Source organism: Radiomyces spectabilis, assembly GCF_025331425.1.
Source record: "Radiomyces spectabilis strain NRRL 2753 chromosome Unknown BYT42scaffold_18, whole genome shotgun sequence".
Lineage (NCBI taxonomy): Eukaryota > Fungi > Mucoromycota > Mucoromycetes > Mucorales > Radiomycetaceae > Radiomyces > Radiomyces spectabilis.
This window is the reverse complement of record NW_026251943.1, coordinates 455,026-480,712: the sequence shown is the minus strand read 5'-3', so window position 1 is coordinate 480,712 and position 25,687 is coordinate 455,026. Positions and strand designations below refer to the sequence as shown.

The following is a 25,687-nucleotide window of genomic DNA, read 5'->3' as shown; positions in this document are numbered from 1 at the left end:
TGAGCTGCGGCAGACAGATAACACGAATAAAAAGGACGGTTTTTGGACAAGAAGGGGTTATTGGACGTCTTTATTCAATAGAGAACAGATGAACGACAAACAAATTAAAAAGGTCTATCCTGCTGTATGTCTTTCTACGCTAAGCTAGTCGTTTTCCTTTTCAATTATCTGCCTTCTTTTCATTTGAATGCCCAAAGCGACGTCAAAGCGGTTTGTTAAGCCAAGAAATGGACCAGCCGAAAATGACCGTACTGCAAAGGAAAAGCAAAGTTTTTTCATTTATTTTTAGTTTTACATGAAGTGGCATAGTCCACAGGACATTAAGCCCACTTTTTATTTTATTATTCAACCCACAAAGGGCTGAGAAAAAGAATAATAAAGGCAAAAAGCCTTTTTTATTTTTCATTTACCTTTGTTGCGATTAAAAAGCAAACCCACCGACATACCTTCCACAATGACCGCGCTGATGACTAGTCAGGCGCCCAAAGGGAAGAGCCGACGGGAACGAAAACAATCTTCTTCAGAGGATGGCCAATCCTATCATTAGAGGATGGTTTTCGGATTTTTCGCCATACCCCGAATGCTTTACCAAAAACCGGAGCGTTCATCATTACCAGTAACCACCAGCCTAGCAGCCCCTGATTCCGAACTGGCGCACAAAAGAAAAAAAGAGATGAGAAGAAACGCCCCCTTTTTATATCTTTTTCAAAAATCGTTCGAGGACCTTCGATTGTGACCTTGCTTTATGACCGCGAATGCACCTCATTGGCTCGATTCCCGCAACAAAACTCGCGAAATTCAGCGCCTCACTCTTCTTTCGCGTAAGGAATGCAAAGAGGAGCTGCGCCATGTTACTCATGCTGCCATGAGCAACCCACGTGCACTGTAGTCACTCTATAGCGTGCAGTATAGACTATGGCTGACTCTTGATTGCGAAATGCTTCAGTCTTTACACATATTCATTTATTTTCGTATGGTAGAAAATTTCTCTACCTTGTCCTGCCCCTTTTTATCAGTTTTGTTTTTAAAACCGTGTATCCAATACTGCTGTGACAATAAACGTTCACATTTTACTCCAAGAAACCAGGGTGTCAGTTTCAATGCTCCATGTTGCAATGGCGACAAAGTCAGAGTCAGCAATGACCAAAGCCATTGCGACACATGTGAGCATGCCGCAAAAAGAATGTCTTTTGGCTGCGCCAAAAGATGCTCTTATGGATATGTAAACGATGCATACACGCGTCAGCGCAGTTGACAGCACCGCTAGCTTGGGTATCATTTACGATGTGTTGTATTTTCGCATAAACGGACTTGCAGGATCAGCGTTGTCTCCTCTTGAAAATTGAGTTCTCCTTCTCCGCTCCCCTTCACGATATCAGGTTGGGGACCTTTTGTGATCGATTAAATGCTGCCAGTGCGGTTGATGCAAAAGAAACTTAACTTAATGACATTGCTCAGTTTCGGAGTCACTTTATATAATTTTTAATTCCCACTTTTATTATAATATTGTATGCTAAAGCAAATTCGATTTAAGCATCACTTTTTGTGCTCGATGGTTTCACAGATGCACTTTGCGGTTTTCGACATTGCAAAAGCCATCTGATTGGCCGATACGACTTGTCCCCCAGATTAAACAAGCGTCTTATATCCTGACAAGTACATTTGATTGATCCATTTACCATGGTATTGCCTAGTTTACCTGTTGTATTGTCAGCGTGTTCTCGAAAACAAAATCCAAAAACTCTGCAAAACGCGATGCTCATTGTCCCAAAAAACCATCCATACAATGAAGGCGTAGTTGATCAGCTTCTTTGGGTTAATGAAGCACAATCGAGCAATGTATCAGCATGGATTCATGTTAAATATCTGATAAATCTTTTTGACGGAGGCATAACCCCCAATCCAAGGACACTCGTCACTTTGTAGTTTGCTTATCCATTTTTTTTTATTGTTTCATAATGGGATCGGGTCCTTGACACATGCATGGAATAGTAGCAAACCGCATTTTCGCTCAAGATACAGGAGGACATTGTTCGTCATAGGTGACGCCAACGGTGCGAAGGCGTCGAATTAAATCGGTTTGCCAAAACGCGGCCCCGGGAGTGAGTACGCCGGCCGAGATGGATGTTGATTTCTCATTGAGTATAGTCAAGGCACATTGTAATACAATACGAGGCGTTGCCACGTATCCAAGTTCAGGGCCGCGTACAAGTAAATTGACTTGTTCCGGGGATCCATTCGTAGTCTTGCCTTTGGAACGCAAGATCATTTCGAAACTGGTTTGATTCAGTTGGTCCTCGGTAGGGTGCTGTTTGGAAAATAGACCACCGGAAAACTGTTCAGGATACTTTAGCAGCAAGCGACGTCCCCATGGGGTGGGGGCCAGGAGTGAAAAGATGAACCCGTAGATATGGTACAAGATGGCAATAAAGAGTGACGGTAACAAAAGATAAGCGGCAAATTGCACGGTTGGCAAGGCATCGTTGTCTTTTTCTTTGGTGGCATAGCCGGTTAGGAAGAGTTGCTGCGACAGACGCACCACGGACGGATCGGCGAACATAAAAGGGACATGGTATCCCAATCGTTGATCAAATGTTAAGCTTTTATGAAACTTCAGACGGTCATCAGGGCTGACACGCGGTAACGGAGCCAAATTGGATGCTTTTCGGATTTCTCGAAGCAGCTCCACTGAACTGAATCCATGCACTGACCATGAAAAAAAATCGATCAGCTACTAGCTGTTACTCTGCGCCCAAACCTGTCCTCATTCACTTACCGGCTGACTCGTATGTGGCATAGCCACCTCGCATGCCGGCGGGACCCGTGTGGATGCGAAGAAACATTTCAATCTGAGTAGGGGTCCAACCTCGAGCCTGATACGCTTGTTTGAGCCAAATCACGCCCATATCACTCGGCACCTATTTATAAAGCGAACTCCCCCTTAGCATCTCTTTTTTCCCCATTTTCTGTCGTTATTGCCAAGTCTTACGCTATCAAAGCCACATGCGTGAACAATGGTCACATTTTTCGCTTTTGCTTGATCGTGATATGTCCGTTGCATGCGCTCGATAAATTCGGGCTCACCTAGAAAATCCCATCCGAGTTACACTCCATATGTGCCATATCATTATCTGTGGGGCCCCGGACATTACCAGTAATATCGACGTAATCACATCCTTGCTCGACACATGAACGGACTACATATTCGCCCATGAAGCGGAAAGGTCCGACGGCATTGATGAGTACTTTTGATTGCTGCGTTACGGCATCGAGCGAATCCCGTCGCGTCACGTCAGCAAGCAATACTGCAGGACGGGAAACTGAAGCGCGAGGGTATCTGGCCGAGTATTCATCGATAATGTTGTTCAGTGCTGATTCGTTTCTTCCAGCAATGGCCCACTCAAAGTTGGCGGCAAAGTATCCGGGTTGTTGCGTGCTGAGTTCATACACATGCTGGACGATGTATTTGCCAGTTAAACCGGTGGCGCCAAAGATAGCAATGTCGTATTTGCGACTCATTCTATTTGGGTTGAAAAGTGGCGAGAAACGAGGGAAGGGAGGATGACTTTAGGCGTATTTTCTCCTCTTTTAGAAAACTTGCACAAAAAGGGCAAAGAAAGAGATCTGAAACTGATGAAAAAAAACTGAATCCCAATTTTTTTATTTTATTGTGAAATCGCTTGTACTTTTTTTATGTTTATCGTCGGTTTATTCCATCATCTGTGAAACATAAGATTGCTTTCAATTAAAAAAAAATCGTCATCATGAATTTTGCACAACCATCTCCAACTTACCTCAGCACCCTCTGGCGCACCGCCACCACCTTGTTGACCTTGTCCCTTATTCTTTGAAATACCAGACACAATATCGTCCACACGCAATAACAGACATGCCGACTAGAAAGGCAAAAATCAGTGTTAAAAAGGAACATGGATGACAAGTCTTTTCTTAAAGGCACGCTTACCTCAATAGCGGTCTTGATGGTTTGTACCTTGACAGCACTGGGTTCCCAAACACCGTAATCGTTCATATCAACGAGCTTGCCGGCTTCACCATCAATACCAAAGGAATGCTCACCAGCGGCATGCTTGGCTCGAAGTTGTGTTAAGATCTTGATAGCATTGCCACCACAGTTCTGCACCAAAGTACGGGGAATCACTTCCATGGCCTCGGCCACGGATCGGTAAGGCCATTGCTCAACGCCTTCCAATAATTTCGCCTTTTCTTCAAGTTTTACAGACACAGCCATCTCGGTAGCACCGCCACCGGGGGCCAACTTGGCATTGAAAAACACGTTACGCGCGACGCACATGGCATCCTGCAGGTTACGCTCGACTTCGTTGATGATATCTTTGCTGGGACCACGCAAGATGATGGAACAGGCTTTAGGATCCTCGCATCGAGTCAAGAAAGTAAAGTATTCATCGCCAATCTTGTCAATATTGAAAAAGCCACACTTGGTACCGACATCCGACTCTCGCAAATCATCCACGCGGTTGACAATGGTAGCACCCACAGCGCGTGCAATACGGTTGTTATCGGTCTTGCGGACACGACGAATGGCTGTGATGTTGGCCTTGACAAAGTAATGTTGTGCAAGATCTATGGGCCAGAACAAAAGGACATGTTAACGAATTTTGAGTCACGCAATTGGGTGGCTAGTGTCACCAACGTACCAGAAACACCCTTTTCGGTGAAGACCAAATCAGGCTTCAATTCAATAATCTTGTCGCACATGGCTTTGACTTGTTCTTCTTCGATTTGAAGGATACGGTTCCAATCGGCTTCCTTGGAAATCTCAATGTTGGTTTGGGATTCACCCTTTTTGTATTCAAGAGGACAATCCAAGAGGACGATACGTGGATTCTCGATACGACGACGCATTTTGGGATGCGTGACGTCTTTGTTCAGAATGATACCATCAAGTACTTCCGACTGTTCGATTTCACCACCGGGAATCTATGGACGCATCATATTTTTTGTCAGCAACAACATGCCAAAGAGAACTCTCCTCCTCCAAAATAAAAAGACGCAACAATAGACTATTCTCATTTTTACCTTTTCCACACGAGCATAACGCTTGATATCCACTTCAGTTCGGCCTGTACCTTCTTCCTTGAAGGCAACAGTTCGGACTGCATTCAAGGCGAGATTGCAGATCAATTCACTCCATGTGTTTGAGAATTTGGTACCGATGGAAGATTTGATCAGTTTCAACATTTCCTCGTTATTGGTGACGTCGACAGGAACCGAGATGTCTTCCACAATCTGCAAGGCATCTTCCAACGCTTTTTTGAAAGCACTGATGATGACGATCGGATGGATATTATTCTGAATATGAGGCAAAGCACGGGCAAGAACCTCACCAGCTAAGCAAAAAGGAGGAGATTGGGAAAATTTAGTTACGTGTCAAAAAAAAAAAAAAATCAAAGCCGAAAGCCAAAAAAGCTCCTCATCTCGACCTGTACGTGTCAAAAAACGGAAAATGACAGCTTACCAAGAATGATGACACTGGTAGTGCCATCGCCGACTTCTTCATCTTGTGTTCTGGAAAGCTCAATCATGCTTTTGGCAGCAGGATGGCTCACTTCAATCTCACGTAAAATAGCATTGCCGTCGTTCGTCAACAAAATACCGCCCATAGGATCAAGAAGCATCTTGAGCATGGATCGAGGACCGAGACATGTACGAATAACATCAGAGACAGTCTTAAATAAAAAAAGTGATGAGTAAACACGTTTTACTTATGTTATGATTCTCGGGCATGTATTATTTTTACTCATCCCCCGAAGCAAGATGAGTGTTCATCTGGTTTACCTTTGCTGCTGTAATGTTGGAGAGCTGAGCCTTACGGCCAGACTCTCTCTCCATGTTGGTGTCTGACAAACACACGGTAAGTCGGATGTAATAACATACCACAGCAGAATCGTCGACTTACTCATTACGATGACGGGTGCCTGCATCTTGTATGGGATATCGGTTCAAAACGCCAGCTGAGACCACTCGAGAAAACGTGGACGACCACCTTCTCGACGACCCAGCACTGACGTCGTGACTGTTTCTCTCGGCGGAGCACAAAACTTTTTTCCCGTTCAACTCCTCGACACGAAGCTGTCAAAATCTAATATATATGCCGCATTGCACGTATCACTATTCTCGCTACCAATGAGTTGAATATGAAATTCAAAAGCATGTCATGATGTCCATTATATTATAAAACTGTAACCGAGACGCTTCAAATAATATAACTTTACAATGGATGTTGGGTCGGCAAGATCCCCGCTGCGTTTTTTATGGTTGCCTATAAGTGATATCATTTTACCATTTAGCATACGCATCCTTGTAATAAACTGGTCTTTGTTTTTTTTAACAGGACGTGGTAGTGTATTCAATGGAGGCAACGGTGCAGGGATCAAAGGGGCAGTATCTGGTGAGATCGGGGTCAATAGGAACTTCCAAAAAAGGCAACACAAGCCACATGATCATTAAAAGCATCAAGTGCCTTGAGGCAACCAGCCTCTTTGTCTCGTAGTTATGCATTCAAAGCGAGTTTTGGTAAGCGCAGTTCTGGTTGGGGGACCTTATAAAAAAGCAATAAACAGTCCACTGACCGTTGCTTTTAAAGCTTGTTGGCCTGGGAAATTATATACATACCAATACCCGACATAATGTGGGCATGATGATGCTCGACCATGTCGCTTCAAAGCTGAATCTTACCTGGACACTTCATCGAGCTTGGAAAGCCCACATGGCACAGACACAATTGACGATTCAAGTAACCAAGAATAAGGAAAGCCATTACGAAGATATTTCCTTAATATTGTTAAAGCCTCGATTGTTGATGAATGTCTGTGGTCCCAGCGTTGCTAAAGCAGGTACAAATTTGGGATGTGGATATGAACGCAAACGCTCAATGCAACTCATATAATCATCTATAGTGCGGGAATTATCGATTCCAGCATCAGAGATCTATGTTTTCCACGATGATATGGAACGGGTCCTGGGTAAACTGTCGATCAAAACCGGTGGATCAGCAAATGGACACAACGGCGTCAAATCCGTCATTCAGTCTTTACGAACCAATGAATTCAAAAGAGTACGGATAGGTATTGGTCGTCCACCGACCGATGCTGGGAACCGATCCCCAGATATTGTAGCTGATTATGTACTCAGCAAGTTCACGCCATCTGAAATGGACACATTAATGCATCAAGTGTATCCACTCATGGATATTGGCCCCGGTTTAGGACTCGAGACACTGTGTGGTCGAGGAGAGCTATGGCAAATGCCCAAACCGGCCAAGCCAAAGAAAGTGGTTGCACAGAAACCTGTATCCCCTACTCCACCAGAACAGCAAGTAACATCTTCTGCATAAAATAATCCACTCCCACCCTACTCATCCACCTACACCCACCCACATTACTCTCTGCATTTCACTATAGACCGCATCTATATCTCTCTAGAAATTTCCATGGTATAAAACACATGCCACACTATAAACTTTATTAGTTTAAGCATTTATCGACTGTCTTAAAACCCTGTGAATAGTGCTGCTTTAGTTCATTCGTCAAAAGAATTGCAAGCACTGTCTGCTAAAATTTTTAATGTCCGCATCCAAGTTTGCAAAGCAATTGCGGTTGATTATTTGCGTTTGTTTGGCTAATCCGCGCAAAAATGAATCGCTCAATACAGTGGTTGCACGGTGGCAATGGACGCTTGCATAACTGCAGTAAGTGCTGTTACCATGGAGTTCGCTTGGCGCATATGGTTTACTGGGTATCTTTGTAGTGGCGATCCAGTTTTGCTCACGATCTTATGCGATCATGTCGAGAGCGAAACGTCAGGCCGGTATACCGCTTGAAAAACCGCACGATCGATCAACACCTGCATTGCGACGAACCACTCGAGATGCAGATAACAATAAACAGCCCCGGTCGGGCTGGCGTACGACTGGTCCTGCTCGCGAACAAATCGAGAACAATCGACCGAGTCATCGATCTCGACCTGTCGATCATGGCTCAATGCATAAAGCACCAGCGGTGGCCACTGCTGTCAACGGCAATAACGTTGTTAAACCAGCCTCGGCAAACGAGCAGTCTGACAGTCAGGAGACCAAGGCTACCAGCGAGGTGGATGAGTCTAAAAGTGTCCAACGGGGCATCGTAAAAGATTCGGATAGTCTGTTGAGTATATTGAAGCCGTTGAAAATGGTGAAACCTGCAGGTGAGATACGGTATGACAATGTGAAAAAGATGTATGGTTGCTAAAGAAAAGCATATTGGGAGCGTAGGAATGAAACAGCGATTAGTCAAGGTTGCCAAAGACGTCCAACAGCCTGAAAATCCACACCTTCTCAAGGTGGCGGTCATTGGTGCGGCGAATGCCGGAAAATCTACACTGGTCAATCATCTCGTTGGCGAAGATGTAAGTGTGGAATCCCCTCTTGTAAAGGATAAACAATGATTGTCGATAACTGATTCGTATCTTCAGGTCTCGGTGGTCTCTTCAAAGGCACACACCACGCGCGAGCGCATTCTGGCCGTTTTGTCAGAGAATAACTATCAAGTGGTAATTGGAAAACCGTTTATCCTTCGAAGAAAATAAGCATGCATTCAACCTAAATCAATGAACAATAGATCTTCCTTGACACTCCTGGTATCATTCACAATAACAACCATGCAAGAATGAACCGAACATTGGCCACATCCTGGTCACGCTCTTTGGACGAAGCCGATTTTGGTAAATAGCTGCAGATCATGATTTCTTATAATGACACTTTGACTCATATGAAGGATACAGCTATCATTCTGGTGGATGGTCATTGGGCTTTGGACGAACGATCTCGACCCGTTGAAGACTATCTTTTATCGCAACTGAAAGATTTACGTATTCCTAGCGTCCTGGTATTCAACAAGGTACTTCTTTTTCGCAGACGATAGTTACAATTGTTATAGTATTCCTATGTATCTAACGTTACATGTTTGGCACCAGATGGATTTGTTGGATTACAAGCACTCTGCTTTGAAAGAAGTCACTCATCGTTATCGAGCATCCTACCCTTTCATTAAACACGCCTTGTACATTTCTGCCACTACCGATCACAACATGGACAAGTTAAAGGTACCCTGTCAAAAGGAATTTGGAGGTGATTGCAACTTATGATTGATTGATACCGTGGGAATGATAGGCGAAATTATTCTCGTTTGCTCAGCCAAAGCCATGGGAATTTGCGCTGGATCAGAAAAGCGACATGTCCGATCTCATGCGCGTCGAGGAATTGATCCGTGTCGAATTTTACAAACGTTTACATCATTATATACCTTATATGCTCCAACAGGTCTGTCTTTGTCAGTGGATAAATTATTTCACGGATACAGAACTGACGTTACTGCTTTTCTAGGAAAATGTGGGTTGGACCAAATTACGAAATGGTACATTGCGTATTGAACAGCATGTATACGTCGAGCGTGACAGCCAGCAGAAAATCGTTGTCGGTCACAAGGGCGCAGTGATCAATGAAGTAGTTGCGCAGGCCCGTGAACAGATCAGTAAAGCGCTGAAAAAACATGTTCAACTATTCATTCAAGTAAAGACCAAGAAGCGCTAAATTTTCGTCTTCCTTGGCCCATTTCTGTAACTTAATTCATTCCACTGCATAAGAACCATTGAATAAACGATAAACAAGAAAATGTGAAATAATAATAATAAAAAAACAAGATAAAAATAGAGCTAGAAACAAAACTTGATGCATGCTTTAATGGGTTTTTTGTAACAAACCATCTATCTTTGTCATTCCTTCCATGAACGCTTGTTTATCCAGTAAACCGCGCTGCTCAGGATCACACTGACGCCAGACATCCGCAAGAACAGCATCTGGCAATTTGCTGCGGCGCCAGAGAATCCTTACAGTTTCTCCATCCACATACCCTTCATCATGGATGGCCTCAAACAGTATTTCATAGCGTGTCTGCGTTGACACAGCGGCGGCCGGTTTCGTGGTTTTAGGTGGCAACGAAGGAGGTGGCCGAGGAGCCGTGCTGCTCTTACTTTTAACGCTCACAATCGGCTTTGGACCCGGTAAAGAGGGTTTTGCTGAATCGGTGATGGCTTTGCCGTTCATTTGTGGCTTAATGGTCACTGTTTCCGCGGGTGCACTGGGTGATCTAGCCGGCAGGGTCGATAGATTCAGTTTGGTATCCGGCGCAGTCGAAGCGATCAAGTCCACAGGTTTCGTAGGTATCGATGGGGATGAGGAAGGGGCAGATGTGGTTGCGGAACGGGCTCTGTTCAACAGCGCCGAGGGTTTCAAGTTGGCATCGTCGCTCTTTGCAGCCGCGTGCCATTTCTCTACGATAGGCCGCGTGGGGGTTGCGGGGGCTAGCTTGAGAGGCAGGCGTTGGCTCGACGCTAATCCAGGCAAAGCGACCGGTCCAGCCATTGATGGTTTGATGCCAGACGGTTCCTGGTGAAAGGTCGATTTATAGGTAACAGGGCGAATAACCTTCACCTCCGGTGACGGAGAAGAGGACGAGGTTCCGTTTGTCGTGGCGATGGAGAGTGGTTTGGAGGGGAACGCTTTTCCCACCAACTCGGCGGGTTTCGGTTGAACGGGCATGGGGTTGGAAGAGCTGCGCGGTTTAGGACGTTGAGGAAGAGCAGGTTGTAGCAGTTGAGATGGTTTTGGCTTGACAGCAGGGGGAGGAGGAGGAGGCGATCGTGCCAAATTGTCAGTGCTTGGTGGCGATGAGGAGAGTTTTCCTCCCAAAGTCGTAGAGGCTGATGATGGCATTGGCTTCGGAGACGTGCTCGACATGGAATCCGTCGTCGTAGAACGTGAGGTTGGTTTCGATGTTCGATTGGACCGACTCGCTCTAGGTCTCGATGGCAATCGTGGGGCTGGATTGCTCGATAACTGCTCCAACTTCGATGATGTCTTGGTTTTGATGTCGCTGTCGGCAGGCCGAGAGCCGCCTTGACTGGAGTTAAGCGTCGGTTTCAAGGTGGTCGACGTGGACCGATTGGGCTGCAAGAAAGGCGACGAGATGGACACTTTAGGCGTCATCATGGTAGATGAGGATTTCTTTCGCTGCAACAACTGAGAAGGCTTGACAATCTGGAATCCATCGATTTCCTCGCCATCCTCCTCATGCTCCGTGGGTTTGGTGTCTGTCAAGTTGAGACCTGTCTTTTTAAGCACAACGGCATTCTTGTTCATATCGGGAAGCGACCGAGGGGAAGCCGGTGAAAAATTGCGGCTGAGAGCATTCTCCAAAGCGTTCCTTGCCTCCAAGTTTTGCGCCGCCCCAGGCTTGTCTTTACCCGCCGCACCAACCGAAGCAGACAGTGACCGACTACGCATATTCGCGTTAGGTTGCTGCAACGCTACCGATTTCAGCATGGGTCGTTCAAATGTCGATGAGATGGTTTCCTGATCTTTTTTCACTGCACTGATCGGTTTGCTGGCCACCGACACTTTCGGTTTGGGGTTCACTGATAAGGACGGCGGTTGTTTGTCGGCGAGCTTGCTTCCTTTGACCGGCGACTGCATTTGCGCAACAATAGCATCGAATGGATCAAGACTCGCATTAGTCCTTGAAATCGGTTTATTCGTATCAAGGGTTCGCGTAGCATCATTGTCCGCCTCATTGCTGGCTGTGTGGTTGGCGGAAACGACAGACCACGTCGAAGAAATGGTGGAATTCGGAGGTGAAGCAGCTGGACTGTTTGTACTCTTCATTGAATCAGACAATGTACAACTCGGGATGGGCTTGGACGCTGGTGGTTCTGTCAAAATCTCTACATAATTGTACGGGAAGAGTCCACGCTCCGAGGTCCGTTCTACACGTCCTTCGTACCATCCTTCTTCGGCCGATTTCACGACATCCACCAGAATGTCGCCTTCTTTGAACGATATTTCGCCGACATCATCGGCCGTGCAATCGAAAAGAGCCACCATTTTCGGCATGGTCGCCATTGTGTGATGAACAAGATAGTGTTGCCGTAGGGATAAAGGGTTTTGTGGGTTTTGCCTAAATGCACACAAAAAATAAATTCACCTGACGTCATGCACTTTTTTTTTTTCCTTTTTCGATTTCCTTTTGGAAAAGAAGAAAAACATCCAGTAATTGTAGATGGGGCTTTTATATATTACAATAAGAAGACGTGTCCTCTTTTGGTATCAAACATGAATACCTCATTGGATCATTTAATTTTATCATATCAAGTCACCTTCCGTGAGATTGGGCGTGGTGGGTTTGTCCAAAAGTGCAAGTACTTCACGAACAATGCAAGCTGGTTCAGCCATCGCGCCAATACCTGTAAGCCAAGTGTCATGAAATGGGATTGCATTGACACCTCGATCCTTTCACTTACCAATATCGCCACATGCTAATTGCTTACTGATAGGATCAATAACATTGAAATTAAGTGACTTTTGCAATACATCCAAATGCTTGTTCGTGAAAGGGTGGTTCCACATGTTTGTGTTCATAGCTGGACACACAACCACGGGGCGACACGGATCCCACGCTCGTAATACACATGTCTGTTAAACCTCGAATCAGTATGGTCTGAAGTCTGTAGGGTCGCAGTTCTTCTCATTTTAATTACCAATAGATTATCGCACAGTCCGTTTGCCAGTTTCCCTAACGTATTGGCATCCAAGGGTGCCACCACCATAATATCTGCCCAATTACGAAGCTGTTGCATTTATGTGAGCATTGATACACAAGGGATCACCATGTAATTGTGTTCTTACATCAATATGTAAAACAGGATCGGTCTTTTTCTTCCACATCTAAATAGGACAGCATGAATAACTCGTTATCTATTCGAACTCTGACCCGCAGTCCAGCTCACCTCCCATTCCTGCTGATCGGTATACATATCTGCGTCCACATCCTCTGCTTTGAAGAAAAAGCGTGCTGCCTCAGTCGGGACAACCTTCACATCCACGGTGGGATCCTAATGGGAAAAAAGAGCGATCAATGAATCAACATCACGTAACATGTGTTTAGCTTACACGAGTCGTTGGTGTACCTCTTTAAACAATCGCACGAGCTCTGGAATCTTTATACTGGCAACACTGCCTGTCGCTCCAACTAGGATATTTTTCGTTTTAGCTGGTGATGTCATTTTTTGAAGCGAGAGGGAAAAAAAGGTCAAATCGCATTATTCGCACTGGTTTTGGAGCGGCAATTTCCTGCCCAACGAGATGACAAAGCCGTTGCCGTAGATTTTCAATCCCAGATACTTACTACTGCCCGTGCACGCATAAAGTCGAGATAAAACATTACCCTGATAGCAAATTCTACAATCATGTAACCATTCCGCCTCGTTAAAAAGCTTGCTATCGGTGACCACAAATTCAGCAGCGATTGTTTCATTCACCAACGAAGGCTTTACTTTTATTTTTTTACAAGTGTTCAAATTCACACGTTATTCGATATTTACATTTGAAAAGAAGACCATTTTTTTTATATCACGAGCGGTCTAGTATTAAACCATATTCCTCGCAGAGCCGTTGTAATAACATTTCTTCGCCCCCGTCCGAGGGGTGAACCCACTTGATAATCTGCAACAACAAGACTTGGAGTAAGCAACAGACACCTCGGACCAGATCCTCTGCAATTGCGTAAGCATGTCTTACCTCGTTCATGCATTCTTGGCCGATATCATTACACGTGCGCAGATAATCAAACGCGTAAGGCCATATTGATTGACTGCAAATAGACGCAGCATATTCCATGATGAAAAAGGAGCGAATACTGACCGGCCGATACAAGTCCACTTGGCTGTGAAGATAAATAGGTTCCGTCAATTGCCCCGATAACGCCAGTAAATCACACATATGAGCCAGCAACCATGGGTCTAAACCGGTACATTCTTCCAATACGCCATAGACATCGCCTTGAAACAGCTTGTCAAACACTTTCCACCTGGTTTCCATCATCACTTCATCTTGAAGAGGATATTCTTGGTAAATGGTATCGATGGTAGATAAAGGGTAACCATAGTAGAGGATGGCCACCAGGGCCTCTAAACTGGAGGAAGCATATGCTCGTATGACATCCGCATTTCCGCAAAGTATGTCTAGGGCATAGAGACTTGAGTGGAAGTGGGGAGTGGAAAACGACATGGACTGATATTTTTGTCGTGTCTTTGCAAGTTCTTGCTTCCATGTATCGAATTCGCTGAGAAAAGCCTCATCGTCCGTGTTGTGCCGATATTTTGGTGTAGAAGGCATGTGCGTGATGATCCATGTTAGTGTATGACACGGTGAGTCGTGCGATGGGTTTGCTCGCCGTTCAGCTACATGTAGCAGTTGTACTAAGCTATCCATTTCCGACCGCAGAACGAGCCTAGAGCAATTTCGCAGCAGCAACAGGTTAGAAATGTTACCCATTCGATGATAATATTTTTTGCGGCCAACGAATTCATCAACTCACTTGTAAACGTATGGCCAGAAAAATGGATGATTCAGAGGATCGGAGCAGTTGAAGATGCCTTGGATATCAAACTTTAACAGATCGGCTGTATATACGACGAGTGTTATCAGCCTGCTCACTTTTATAGTCAATCCCTGTCAAATAAACTTGCCTCTTTGCGTTTTATTGAGCCAATCCATGAGTTGCCGACTTTGTACTGCGGAAGTGTCGCCTCGCAACAGTGTAATCTCGAAAAGGTGCCAGACAGCGGTGATATCTTGAAACTTGAATCGTTCTGATAACGCTTCTTTGCCACGTTCCTAGACATATATTTCGCCAAGTCAGACACATTCACTGGAAATCTGTTTTATCTTGCGAATAATGTCCCTACATATTTCAGACGAGAGACGTAATCATAGAGAATTCGGGTGTAGGCTTCAGCTGCTGTACGAATGGTATTGGATGGTCGTGTTTTACTACGACAAATGTATTAGCCCGATTACCAAGGGACATTGTTCAATTAGAGCCTACTTGTCGTCGACGGCGGAAGCACGATGGACCGGATTGTCAAGGAGGTGTAATGAACGAAAAACGCGAGCGGATGCCTCGTATAGTTTCTGTCACCAAGGAACAACTTGCAGTCAGTACGCCTCTATACAGGACATGATTCCAGAAAAGTGATTTTACCTTGATACGTCCGGCGTATACAGGTTTATCTCGAATCGTTTTCAATGACTGTGCCAATAAGGGCAAAGTATCGCACAGCATGACTCACTGGCTGACGTTTTTTTTCTCTTTTTGGCTGAGAGAAAGTTGAAATCAGCGGGAGAGAAGTCGACATTTTTGGTAGGTAGGTAAAGTGGCACGTGATTTTTTGTTGTGACTCGTTTAAAATTTGGGATGGACCTTTTTTTGTTTTGACGGGTGAGAAATAAAGGGGAGGGGTGAGCCTGAAATTTTCTTTGGCCGTAACAACCTTCCTTCCTTATCAAGTCTGCTCTTGTTTCCCGTCATGTTGCGACTTGGAATTGGACGTCTGCTGAACACCTCGTTCAGGGCGCCTTTAACATGCCTTCGACAGACGACCGTCACTTCCGGTACCATTCCATCAGCGACCATGTGGACTCGTTGGAACGCTGTGCGTTCTTTTGCCAACAAAGTGCCTGCCAACACTCCATCCAAGACAACCACCACCGAAGAATTGCCTTCTTTTATTACCGGTTTCAGCACACAAGGTCACGGCGCTTCCAGTGCCCACGCTTCCGCTACACCTTCCACTCAATTCAAGACATACAAGCCTACCACTCCCGGTAAACGTTGGTTGAAGCGAGTGCCTCGTGATCATTTGTACAAGGGCAAAGCGGTGCGCTCGTTAACGGTCGCCAAACGTAGCTCTGGTGGACGTAATAATACCGGTCGCATTACGATTCGTCATCGCGGTGGTGGACACAAGCGCCGCATTCGCATCATTGACTGGCACCGTAAAGAAGCCGGCGCTCATGTCGTTGTACGCCTTGAACACGATCCCGGACGAACAGCATGGATCGCTTTATTGAAACATCAAGAGACCGGTAAATTAAGCTACATTGTTGCTCCCAACGGTGTCAAGGCTGGCGACACATTGTACAGCTACCGTAGTGTGGCCAAGGATGCCACTCAACAAGAAGATGACTCGATTACCCGTACAGCGGCCATCGATGTCGGCAACTGCATGCCTTTGAAGATGCTTCCTGTGGGTACCATTATACACAACATTGGTTTGAAGCGCAACGGACCGGCTGTGATGGCTCGTGCTGCGGGCAATTACGCACAGTTGATTCAAACCGGCGATACAGGTTACGCGCAAGTGCGTTTATCAAGCGGTGAAGTGCGCTTGGTACCTGTGGATGCGTGTGCGACCATTGGGGCGGTGAGCAACCCTGATCATCAGCACGAGATGCTTGGTAAAGCCGGTCGATCAAGATGGATGGGTATTCGTCCTACCGTGCGTGGTATGGCCATGAACGCAGTAGACCATCCTCACGGTGGTGGTAGAGGTAAATCCAAGGGTAACAAGGATCCGAGATCACCATGGGGTGTGCTTGCCAAGGGTGGCAAGACCCGAAAGAGACCCAATCAATTCGTTGTCAAGCCTAGACCAAGACGATAAACATGTCCACTGGTTTTCTTTGTCCTTTGCTGTTTTTGTTTCATAGAGTTAAAAAGAAAAAGAAAGAATAAAGCATTCATAATGTACAATATAACAACAACAAAAAATGGCAGCTTGTCAAAATACTCAAGGTTTAGTTGTAGAAACGGGTCATTACACGACTGTCATTTTTGTGACGTAAATGCCTCTACGGTCGAATAGGATAAATGCATGTCACCTAAAGTCATTCATGTAATTCATGTTCTATAAAATGATAGTGTATAAAAAAAGGGTATTAAAGACCAAAAAAAAAAAAAAAAAAAAGATGCCCTATATAACGAACGGTAAGCAATGAAAAAGTAGACCGTATTGCCCAAAAATGGGAACCGACTGCGGGACTTTTTGAACGCCCAAAATTGAAAGTCACTCCCGCCGAAGACAGAGAGAGCACAATTCGCCTTTTTCATTTTAAATCGCTGACGGGTGAATTTTTTCTTCTTGTCTTTTAGTGTCGTAATCAACCGTCATTTCTTTGGATTTTACTCATGGACAACTGGCATCGAGGAGGTCGTGGACGTGGCAACCGAGGCAATCAACGTGGTGGTCGTGGACGAGGCCATTATCACGATAATCGGTTTGCCCAAGACGATTTTTACGATAATGACAACTATAATACTCGAGGAGCCGACCTTCCCATTACTGCACGACTGGGTCCTAAACATAATGCGCCTCCATCCGACGCCATGTTCAATAATTCTAGCCCTCGAGGCCGCGATGGAGGAAATGGCTTGCAAATTCGCGGTATCAGTGGCGGCCGAGGTCAATGGTCCAACGACAATGCCCCTAATGCGAATCGAGGAGGAGGAGGCGGTCGCGGCAGAAATCAAACTTTTGGTTCCAGAGGACGAGGTCGTGGAGGTCGTTCGAATTGGACTCGCAATTTTGCAGATGAAGATATTGACATGCAAACAGATACAATGTAAGGTCTTTTCTTTTTCTGTTTTTGTTGTACTGCTTCAAGGTGCACGTATGCCACGCTGAATGTTCATCTCTTTTGGAATTAAACAAACCATGAAAACTATTTTATCTTCAATAGTGCCCCTGGACAAGCTGCTATTGCTGTGAGTTGCTGCCTTACAGCAAAATGGACCGTTCTTTCTAAACTGTCTTTAGGTGTCTGGCTACCCTCCGGGATCAGAAGAAAAAGTACTGGGATTTATGAATAGAAAAGCCAAAGTTACCTGGGAACCACTTCACGTACGTACGATGAGGCATAGACTATCGAATTTCAATGACTTCTGACTCTTTGTTGAATGATAATGCAGGTTCAAAACGAACAGGGTAAAATGATCATCACAGTAGCTGATCAAAATGTGGCAGACAATTTATGTCGTATGAACGGGTACAATTTCGGTGCTTCTCAAGTAAGTGTTTCTTTGGTCTGGAAGTGGTATTTACGGCTTTTTCTGATCTGCTGACATGCGCTCCCATTTATAGCTTACAATTGAGAACATCAGTGGGAACGGACCTTGTGTTGCTGGTGGACCACCAAGAACGGAAGTTACACATCGATCAAATGCACTTGCAGAATTTTTACAAGAGCGCTGGGATCCACAGCTTGGTTATCTTAATTTGGACGATTTACCCCCTACTTCACGCAGTATTACTGTCGTAGCCTCGCGATTACTCATGGAAGCACAGCGATTATTTGGCCAAGAGGTACAGTGACATGAAGGAACGTCCTTTTTTTGGATCCGGTGGCTAACCAGTCTTTCTTACACGGACCCTATAGCTCATCACATTGTCTTTTGCAAGAAACAAGATCTGGTCTCTCGTGCCGGTCGCTAAAATAGCGGAACTGTTTCCGGGCATACGCAATTTATCGTTTGAAGATAATGACATTGCCGAGTTCCGTAGTTTGGATTCTTTAGGCCACAATAAACTACCGCAACTGACAGAACTGATTTTGCGCGGCAATCCACTAGCTAACAACAACAACGGTCAGCGATATAAAAGGTACAGTCCTGGGCTGAAAAAAAAATGTCGGCAAATGCAGTATATTAATCCTCAGTAAATCATTCCCCTTTTCCAATCCCATCAGTGAGATCAAACGACGTTTCCCATCCGTCACGATGCTTGATCAATTGCCTATTGACGAAATGGATACACCCACCCCTTTTGCCAATTCCTTGACACCGTCATCCTACCCCAACTCTCCAGCTCCCTCACCTACTCCCGTTGGACTGAACAATCCTATGCTTCCTCCGGTGAAATCGGCCTTCTTTGATCAAAATGCTTCGCAACAAGCAGCACAGGACTTATTATCAAGGTACCTTATCATACAATTTTGAACTATCACCACACCTGTTTTCTTATTCACATTATTCTGATCCCCGTTTGTTGTAGGTTTTTCCCTCTTTACGATACGAATCGAGCAGGATTAATGGATCTGTATGATCCCCAATCGGTTTTCTCCTTGGTGGCAAGTCGTATGTCTATGGCACAAAATACGTGGGGACAAGGTAAAAAAGCGCAATCGGGGACAAACCTAAAAGAGAATTTCACTAAAAATTTAGAAATGATGCCTAGGTCAACGGATTTCTCTCGGCAATGAGGCTATTATGAAGCGATTTGCGTCTTTGCCACCTACAATTCATGACTTGTCTCGTGCCGATAATTTCATGACGGATGCATGGCAAACCGCCGGATCACAGACGCATCCGGTCTTGTTATTCCTGACGGTACATGGTGATTTCACAGAAGGTGAGTCCAACTATCAAAAAAGGGCTTCATAAAAGGAAGCGAAAATGCTCATCCCAAGTTTTTTAGTGAGCACCAGTCAGCGTTATTCGTTTGATCGCGTATTCTTGGTTGCACCCTCTCAGTCTGGATCAAGGTAAATTTTCTTGTTCGATGCCGAGAAAAAGAATAAGCATACGATGAGAGCTAACGCATTTATTTAATTGCAGAGCTCAAATGACAGGATGGCAATACACTATCTTGTCCGATTCCATGACCGTGCGCAATTATTCCGGCAATACAGCATTTCAACCCAGTGCATAAACTATATCAATCATACGATAACAGCCATCATTAACAGAAAACCTTAAAATCAATGTGAAATAACAATAAACATCATTCTGGCTTTGGAAGCATTTCATCCGCCACCATACGCATTAATCCGCATCATATGCACTTGTAAAAACCTTATCCTTATAGATATCTTTTACGGAACCTTGAGGCCGGCAATATATGATGCCTCATGCAAATTGGATCCACCCATCGTAAAAGCGGTCAAACAATATTGCATGACTTTGACTGAATCAATATAAATGAAAAAATACCTCAACTGGCTGTAAAGAATAACTGTCAAAAAATCCGTGAATACGGATATCGGGATTTAAACTGGGTTCTTTCCGGTCTTCAGTGCGGGCATTTGGGAAGGGGGCAGTTTCTTCAAGCCAACGCGCGAATGGAGCGAGAGAAACGTGCAATGAACAATAAGAGAGGCCATGCTCATCCGCGAACAGCTAATCCTTTGCATCGTATTCTGAATTGTATACCGCAATTAGCTATTTCTACTGCTACTGTGTTGTTCTTTGTTTATCATGCCAGCACCGCTATCCGTCCCAGCAGGTGAGATTCAACCATCCTCCGCAGATACGTTATTGACGCGATATCGAGCACAATAGCGGGTTCATCTTTTCCATATCCACGTTGGCTCTTTTTATATTATGTTCAACGTTTATCTATCTACAAGTGATCCATGCTTCGTACAGGAATTGGCAACAGGATAGACGGACGCGACAGACGATACAAATAGCTACTATAGCCTCCATTGTAACCTGTATCGGTTATCCTATTTGTTACTGGCACATCTTCAAATGGTTCACGCCAATCGTGTTAATTGCTTCCTGTGTGTGGCTCTTCACTGTGTTGCAGATATTGACTGCTTTTGTTTAACATGGTTTATTTTGTATCTCCTCCTGGTTTTGTTACTTTTGTATTTTTTGTCCCTTTGAATGAGTTTGGCACAAAAGACGGCGATCATTACGGGAGCCACCCGTGGCATTGGGTTTGCCATTGCCGATGCTTTTGCCAAGCAAGGCGCACAGACCATTTTAATCGGTCGTAATCCGGAACACGTTCGAAAAGCAGAACAGCATTTCATTGAGCATTATGGCAACCATCACCGAGGCGTCGTTCTGGATGTGGGCAACATGACACAAGTGGATAGCGTGCTAAAGGTAAACCGACAGCGTCGGTTTCTTATCTCCAATACAATTGACTTATATCCTCATATAAACTAGACCCTTACAAAAGATGAATCCATCTCTTGTCTGGTCAACGCCGCAGGTGAAATTTGCAAAAATATAACGGGCGTCGCGCCGGCTAGAGGAATTTAAACTTGCTTTCGATGCGTAGGTATTTCGCGTGATGGATTACTGTTACAGATGAGATTGGAGGATCTTCATGATACGATCAATACCAATCTTTTGGGAACTATGCGTATCACCCAGCATGTCGCCAAATCCATGCTTCGTAAACGAAAAGGTAAAGCATCAGATCGCATAACCCATAGTATTTATAAATTCGCTAGTTCAACACCCTCTATCTATAGGTGGCTGTATCATCAATATTGCCAGTGTCATTGGTATTCACGGCAACGTAGGACAGACAGTCTACAGTGCATCCAAAGCGGGCCTCATTGGTAATGCAGTGAACATGGTTGCCGCACGGAGAAGAGTTTTTTCAGCAGAACACACTAAATGATGAGGATCATTATTTTTCAGGTTTCACAAAGTCATTAGCGAAAGAACTAGGCCCTTCTCAAATTCGAGTGAATGCCATTGCTCCCGGTTTTATTGAAACAGATATGACCGCGCATCTGCTAAACTCTGACAAGCACGACACGCTTTTGCAATCCATCCCTTTACGGAGGTTTGGTCAAGTTGACGACGTGGCAGAGGCGGCTCTGTTTGTGGCGAAATCTCAGTATCTTCACGGTCACGTAAGCATTTTTCTTCGTTGCCGATTTTTTTTTTTGGGCGCAGTTTTTTGGCTCTTTTTTTTTTTTTTTTTTTTTTGCTTCTCAGATTACCGTTTCCCATTTTTTCCCTTTTCACATTGATTAACATTAAATTTTTTTTTCATCACAGGTACTGAATATAGACGGTGGTTTGATTGTTTAATCAATGTTTATCATAATTTTCATTGGTATAGTCGCTTGAGGAAAAGACGATGCATGTGGTGTTTGTGTGTGTATGTGTGCGTGTGTGTTTTGAGTATTTTGAGGTCTGCGTCATTCTGGACGAAAAGAGAAAGCATGTATCCGCCGTAATTTTCAGTGTGAAACGAGAAAAGAAGTGTGTGTGCGCGTAGTGGGTTGTGTCGATTTTTGAGTCGAGCATAAAGAATATACGAAAAGGCCTTATTTTTCCACAAATTGGTGCAGACAAAAAAATACGCCGGTTTGCTGCGGAGAGGTCGATCATGGCGTCATCTTGTACAGTTGTTTTTCTTTTGTTGCGGTCATTTTTTTTTCCTTTGCTGTTTTTTTTCTGATTTTTTCCTTGACTTGAGTCCTTGAACATACCTTGAAGAAAAAAAAGGAAAACACACACACACTACTTTTCCCGTGACGATGATGCTGGTGCTTGTCTATGACTATCGTCTGTTTGGTCATCCCCTGTGGCGGTGTTTGTTGCGGACGTGGCTTTTGACTAGATAAAAATTGGGATGAGTATATGGTGGCCAGTGACCGCAGCAAAAAATAAAAAGAAATAGCAGACCTGCTCCGATTCTTTCGCTCTAGCTGACGAATGGTTCTTTTTCTTCTTTGACAAAGCCTCAATACCGTGGCACTGAATGTGGCGACCCAGAGCATCCCGCCGCGTAAAGGTAGCCTTGCAGTAGTCACAAGCAAAGGCACGCACTCCTTGGTGTTGAGAAGCAATATGACGATCCCGATCATGTTTGCGATCGAACGCTCGATCACACTGGTCACAAGCATACTTCTTTTGACGTGTCTTATCGTGAGTACGGACATGAGTTTTCAGATTGTAGCGTCTATTGAACATGCGATGGCACAAGGTACATTCAAAAAGCCGTTCTTTTGTAGGTAAAGGGTCATCTTCCGGCTTCTTGCGAGCTTCATTGGCTAATTGTTCATTCTTGATCTTGGCCAAAATACGTTTCTTGAGCGGCCATGCTTCGACTTCGAGAGACGCGACTGTAGTTTCTTTTTGTTTGTTTATGACCCGCCGTGTCATCATTTTTCTGCGTTTTCTTCGTTGCATTGTATGAGCAGTAGTTGAGTTATGTAAGATGGTCATGAAAGAAGGTGGCTTCTCTCGTAGATGGGCATAAACGCTCTGTTACATTCAAGCAAGGAAAAAAGAAAAGGGGAAAAAAAACAACCGGCTGGGTCACCGCAGGTCAGCAAAAAGTCCCCAGGCGCGGATCGGTCGTCAAATGAAACTGAGCGTCACAAAATTTTTGCCCTTTTTTATTCTCCGACAGTGAAAGAAAAGAAAAAGAAAGAAAAACAATCATACATGGTTGTACAAGACAATGACAATTGAACCTGATCTAACAGACGTGCCCCTTTTTCTTGGAAGGTTCTTGGTTCTCATTGCTGTATTTATCAATACGCATGGCAGCATGACGGTACTTGGAACGATGAGAATGTTTGTCACGAATTTCCCTAAAGAATCCTCTTCAGTAAGTGATCTTTTTTTTTGTTCTTTTCTTCCCTTATCTTTCCAAGCAATGAAACACGACTTTCCATTCTTTCCCTTTTCCCCCACCCATCCAACCCTTACCTGCGTTTTTGGATCATCTTTTCATCATATTCATCCAAGAGACTGAGAGCAGCAACGATATCTCTGACCAAGATCTCGCAACGAGAGCGAGAAAAGTCTTCGCGGATTACTACACGCACCAGTTTCATGTACTCCAAACGATGGGCCATGGTGTAAGCGGGAACGATCCAGCCTCGTTCGCGAAGTTTATCCACCAAATCAAACTAGTTACAATCCATGTTAGCATTATTATTATTATTATTCGGTATCAGTGAGTATGATCGGCCATGGCTGAGCTTACCTCATCAAATGTGTTGTTGCCTTTGAGACGGAAAGCCACCACGGGCAAACCGCGTCCGCCACGTTCACTCAATATTTCAAACCGTCCAATGGAAATCAAAGCATCGGCCAAATGATCGGCAGTGGCTGTTAAATTTTTCATGACCTTGGTGAATCCACTGTGGCCCAGGCGGATCAGGACGTAATATTGGCCAATCACATTAGCTGCGCCTTTACTGAAATTGAGCGTAAATGAAGCCTATTATCACGGGTCATAGCAGCCATAAATGAGCAAAATAAAGGGGAGGTATTACATTTCAATCATGTTTCAATTTACCTGCTCGCTACCGAGATAGTTAACATTGAAGATCAAATCTTTGGGCAGATAATCTGGGCTACGCCAAATAGCCCAACCAATACCTGGATAAGTCAATCCATATTTATGACCGGATGTATTGATAGAAATCACACGCTTCAAGCGGAAATCCCTGGAATAAAGTGTGATCAATGACTGCGTCAATATGCCTGTTTTTACGGCTTTCTTACCATTCGAGATCCGGCACAACAAACGGTGCAACAAAACCGCCACTGCAAATACGGTATAAGTGATCTTTTACATTATCTAGGCGTCATTTTTTGTTTTTGTGTTTTACCTGGCAGCATCGACGTGAATACTGACGTCCAAGCCTTCCTTGGCGCACTTTTCCTCCAAAAGCTCGTTCAATGTCTTGACGTCCTCATAATGACCGGTGTACTGCGACTCGATGATGAGAACCATCACTGCAGAGGTTATTGAATCCTTTTTCAAACTTACCGTGGAGCCGAGGATAGCACAAACACCAATGGTGTTCTCATCGACCAAGTCTACGGCTTTTTTGGGGTCCATATACAGCAATTCTTCGGTACATTCTACTTCGCGTGCTTCAATCTCCAGATATCGAACGGCTTTGTGCCAGACGACTTGGCAGTTGGCCCCCATCACCAGGTTGGGCTTATCGGTGGATAAGCCTTTGGCTCGACGTGCCAATTGCCAGCGACGTTTCATAGCTAAAGTTGCGAGAATCACCGCCTCGGACGAACCAACCGTCGAACAACCAAGGGCCTCCTCGGTGGTGCTCTCCATAGGTGCATGGAACAATCGAGCAATCATGTTCACGCAACGGCTCTACAATAACAGTGAAGAATTATAAATAAAAATTAGTCGATATACATTGGTACACAAGGTTTTGAAATGTTCGGTACTTACAGAAAGTTCGGCACTTTGAGGGTATTCCTCGAAATCAATAAAGTTTTTGGACATATTTTCGGTCATGAGTTTCTCAGCTTCCTCTTCCATAAACGTAGTGACAAAGGTGGCAAGGTTCAAGGTAGGGGTGCCGTCCAACTAACAAGTTTTGTAAACACTCAAAGATTTTGGTTTATGTGGCAGTTTTCTCTGCGCCAACTTACAGCCAAACTATCCTTGATTAATCGATAGGCGACATCTACGAAAAAAATATCCCGGATTAGTTGACAAGGCTATTTCCAAGGCTCCTTTCCTTTTCACATACTTGGTGGCATTTCTTCCTGCAGGCAATGGGAAAAACACAACAACAAAACCATCAGTTTGCGTTTATTAAATAATAAGTGTGTGATATTGAGCTTACTTCTGGCATGTCATAACTAGAAACCATGCAGTTGATCGTCTCGGTCAGTGTCGATGAAAATGGATCCATATGGTGCTCGAAAAGTACTTACCGTGGAATATCCGTGGAGGCCCAATGGGTACCATATACTGTGGTATTGACACTTTCATGGTGCGTTTCACCATTTTCATTTATCTTATCGAGGCGAGCTAATGGTGAAGCAAAGAGTCGGTCCAGTTAGCAATTCCATGTTCCTTGTGACGCGATTTGCCTTGGGTTTTTATCTCTTATTACCATCAGAAATAGCGTTAGTCAGGAAAACCATATCGAACAATAAAAAAAGTGTTCTCTTTCAAGTGACGATAGATGCGTCCGTGCAGCGTGTTGGTTTTTATACATCATGCGCGAAAAGCGCGAATTTCCGAT

General features: G+C 44.6%; 13 protein-coding genes across 13 annotated transcripts; 6 read left to right on the top strand and 7 right to left on the bottom strand.

Annotated features, from left to right (window-relative positions):
- Positions 1–1,895: 1,895 nt before the first annotated feature.
- BYT42DRAFT_589622 (saccharopine dehydrogenase) lies at positions 1,896–3,626 on the bottom strand. The gene is made up of 4 exons (XM_051570401.1): positions 3,153–3,626; positions 2,990–3,084; positions 2,777–2,918; positions 1,896–2,706 (listed from the first exon to the last, which is right to left on the bottom strand). The coding sequence occupies exons 1-4, from the start codon at positions 3,517–3,519 to the stop codon at positions 2,012–2,014; spliced, it is 1,299 nt and encodes a 432-aa protein (XP_051418455.1). The 5' UTR covers positions 3,520–3,626; the 3' UTR covers positions 1,896–2,011.
- Positions 3,627–5,993, bottom strand: BYT42DRAFT_589621 (T-complex protein 1 subunit gamma). The gene is made up of 8 exons (XM_051570400.1): positions 5,939–5,993; positions 5,818–5,879; positions 5,498–5,708; positions 5,059–5,369; positions 4,677–4,959; positions 3,965–4,602; positions 3,795–3,896; positions 3,627–3,720 (listed from the first exon to the last, which is right to left on the bottom strand). The coding sequence occupies exons 1-8, from the start codon at positions 5,961–5,963 to the stop codon at positions 3,709–3,711; spliced, it is 1,644 nt and encodes a 547-aa protein (XP_051418454.1). The 5' UTR covers positions 5,964–5,993; the 3' UTR covers positions 3,627–3,708.
- A 536-nt stretch (positions 5,994–6,529) lies between these two features.
- On the top strand, positions 6,530–7,521 carry BYT42DRAFT_589618 (peptidyl-tRNA hydrolase-domain-containing protein). The gene is made up of 3 exons (XM_051570399.1): positions 6,530–6,555; positions 6,626–6,875; positions 6,939–7,521. The coding sequence occupies exons 1-3, from the start codon at positions 6,535–6,537 to the stop codon at positions 7,373–7,375; spliced, it is 708 nt and encodes a 235-aa protein (XP_051418453.1). The 5' UTR covers positions 6,530–6,534; the 3' UTR covers positions 7,376–7,521.
- Positions 7,522–7,657: 136 nt separating this feature from the next.
- On the top strand, positions 7,658–9,722 carry BYT42DRAFT_589614 (P-loop containing nucleoside triphosphate hydrolase protein). The gene is made up of 9 exons (XM_051570398.1): positions 7,658–7,729; positions 7,789–8,223; positions 8,291–8,424; positions 8,491–8,568; positions 8,637–8,739; positions 8,800–8,915; positions 8,992–9,120; positions 9,188–9,337; positions 9,401–9,722. The coding sequence occupies exons 1-9, from the start codon at positions 7,675–7,677 to the stop codon at positions 9,605–9,607; spliced, it is 1,407 nt and encodes a 468-aa protein (XP_051418452.1). The 5' UTR covers positions 7,658–7,674; the 3' UTR covers positions 9,608–9,722.
- Positions 9,723–9,754: 32 nt separating this feature from the next.
- BYT42DRAFT_618724 (uncharacterized protein) lies at positions 9,755–11,974 on the bottom strand (the record flags this gene model as incomplete). The annotated part of the gene is made up of 1 exon (XM_051572325.1): positions 9,755–11,974. One exon carries the CDS (start codon positions 11,972–11,974, stop codon positions 9,755–9,757), a length of 2,220 nt encoding a protein of 739 aa, XP_051418451.1.
- BYT42DRAFT_608833 (phosphopantothenoylcysteine decarboxylase-like protein) lies at positions 11,856–13,377 on the bottom strand. Its single transcript, XM_051571207.1, has 6 exons — positions 13,039–13,377; positions 12,859–12,963; positions 12,758–12,796; positions 12,610–12,699; positions 12,373–12,544; positions 11,856–12,315 (listed from the first exon to the last, which is right to left on the bottom strand). Exons 1-6 carry the CDS (start codon positions 13,132–13,134, stop codon positions 12,215–12,217), a joined length of 603 nt encoding a protein of 200 aa, XP_051418450.1. The 5' UTR covers positions 13,135–13,377; the 3' UTR covers positions 11,856–12,214.
- BYT42DRAFT_589609 (nucleoporin Nup85-like protein) lies at positions 13,378–15,448 on the bottom strand. The gene is made up of 8 exons (XM_051570397.1): positions 15,420–15,448; positions 15,114–15,280; positions 14,958–15,043; positions 14,818–14,902; positions 14,599–14,746; positions 14,448–14,532; positions 13,649–14,360; positions 13,378–13,573 (listed from the first exon to the last, which is right to left on the bottom strand). The coding sequence occupies exons 2-8, from the start codon at positions 15,192–15,194 to the stop codon at positions 13,481–13,483; spliced, it is 1,290 nt and encodes a 429-aa protein (XP_051418449.1). The 5' UTR covers positions 15,195–15,280; positions 15,420–15,448; the 3' UTR covers positions 13,378–13,480.
- Positions 15,377–16,855, top strand: BYT42DRAFT_589605 (translation protein SH3-like domain-containing protein). The gene has a single exon (XM_051570396.1). It carries the CDS (start codon positions 15,439–15,441, stop codon positions 16,573–16,575), a length of 1,137 nt encoding a protein of 378 aa, XP_051418448.1. The 5' UTR covers positions 15,377–15,438; the 3' UTR covers positions 16,576–16,855.
- A 97-nt stretch (positions 16,856–16,952) lies between these two features.
- BYT42DRAFT_589604 (uncharacterized protein) lies at positions 16,953–19,720 on the top strand. The gene is made up of 11 exons (XM_051570395.1): positions 16,953–17,533; positions 17,651–17,675; positions 17,728–17,811; positions 17,880–17,978; positions 18,052–18,273; positions 18,347–18,570; positions 18,656–18,883; positions 18,961–19,076; positions 19,144–19,317; positions 19,384–19,450; positions 19,524–19,720. Exons 1-11 carry the CDS (start codon positions 17,100–17,102, stop codon positions 19,615–19,617), a joined length of 1,767 nt encoding a protein of 588 aa, XP_051418447.1. The 5' UTR covers positions 16,953–17,099; the 3' UTR covers positions 19,618–19,720.
- Positions 19,721–19,963: 243 nt separating this feature from the next.
- BYT42DRAFT_589601 (uncharacterized protein) lies at positions 19,964–20,539 on the top strand. Its single transcript, XM_051570394.1, has 2 exons — positions 19,964–20,190; positions 20,247–20,539. Exons 1-2 carry the CDS (start codon positions 20,027–20,029, stop codon positions 20,515–20,517), a joined length of 435 nt encoding a protein of 144 aa, XP_051418446.1. The 5' UTR covers positions 19,964–20,026; the 3' UTR covers positions 20,518–20,539.
- Positions 20,386–22,012, top strand: BYT42DRAFT_160910 (carbonyl reductase family member 4). Its single transcript, XM_051562325.1, has 6 exons — positions 20,386–20,801; positions 20,865–20,910; positions 20,980–21,108; positions 21,176–21,265; positions 21,348–21,565; positions 21,714–22,012. The coding sequence occupies exons 1-6, from the start codon at positions 20,577–20,579 to the stop codon at positions 21,744–21,746; spliced, it is 741 nt and encodes a 246-aa protein (XP_051418445.1). The 5' UTR covers positions 20,386–20,576; the 3' UTR covers positions 21,747–22,012.
- A 169-nt stretch (positions 22,013–22,181) lies between these two features.
- Positions 22,182–22,826, bottom strand: BYT42DRAFT_618718 (uncharacterized protein; the record flags this gene model as incomplete). Its single annotated transcript, XM_051572324.1, has 2 exons — positions 22,182–22,277; positions 22,347–22,826. The coding sequence occupies 2 exons, from the start codon at positions 22,824–22,826 to the stop codon at positions 22,182–22,184; spliced, it is 576 nt and encodes a 191-aa protein (XP_051418444.1).
- Positions 22,827–23,145: 319 nt separating this feature from the next.
- BYT42DRAFT_618717 (glutamate decarboxylase) lies at positions 23,146–25,586 on the bottom strand (the record flags this gene model as incomplete). Its single annotated transcript, XM_051572323.1, has 13 exons — positions 23,146–23,260; positions 23,379–23,581; positions 23,659–23,895; positions 23,974–24,124; positions 24,183–24,224; positions 24,290–24,390; positions 24,451–24,801; positions 24,883–25,020; positions 25,086–25,120; positions 25,187–25,202; positions 25,283–25,298; positions 25,374–25,470; positions 25,556–25,586. The coding sequence occupies 13 exons, from the start codon at positions 25,584–25,586 to the stop codon at positions 23,146–23,148; spliced, it is 1,533 nt and encodes a 510-aa protein (XP_051418443.1).
- Between the last annotated feature and the right edge of the window lie 101 nt (positions 25,587–25,687).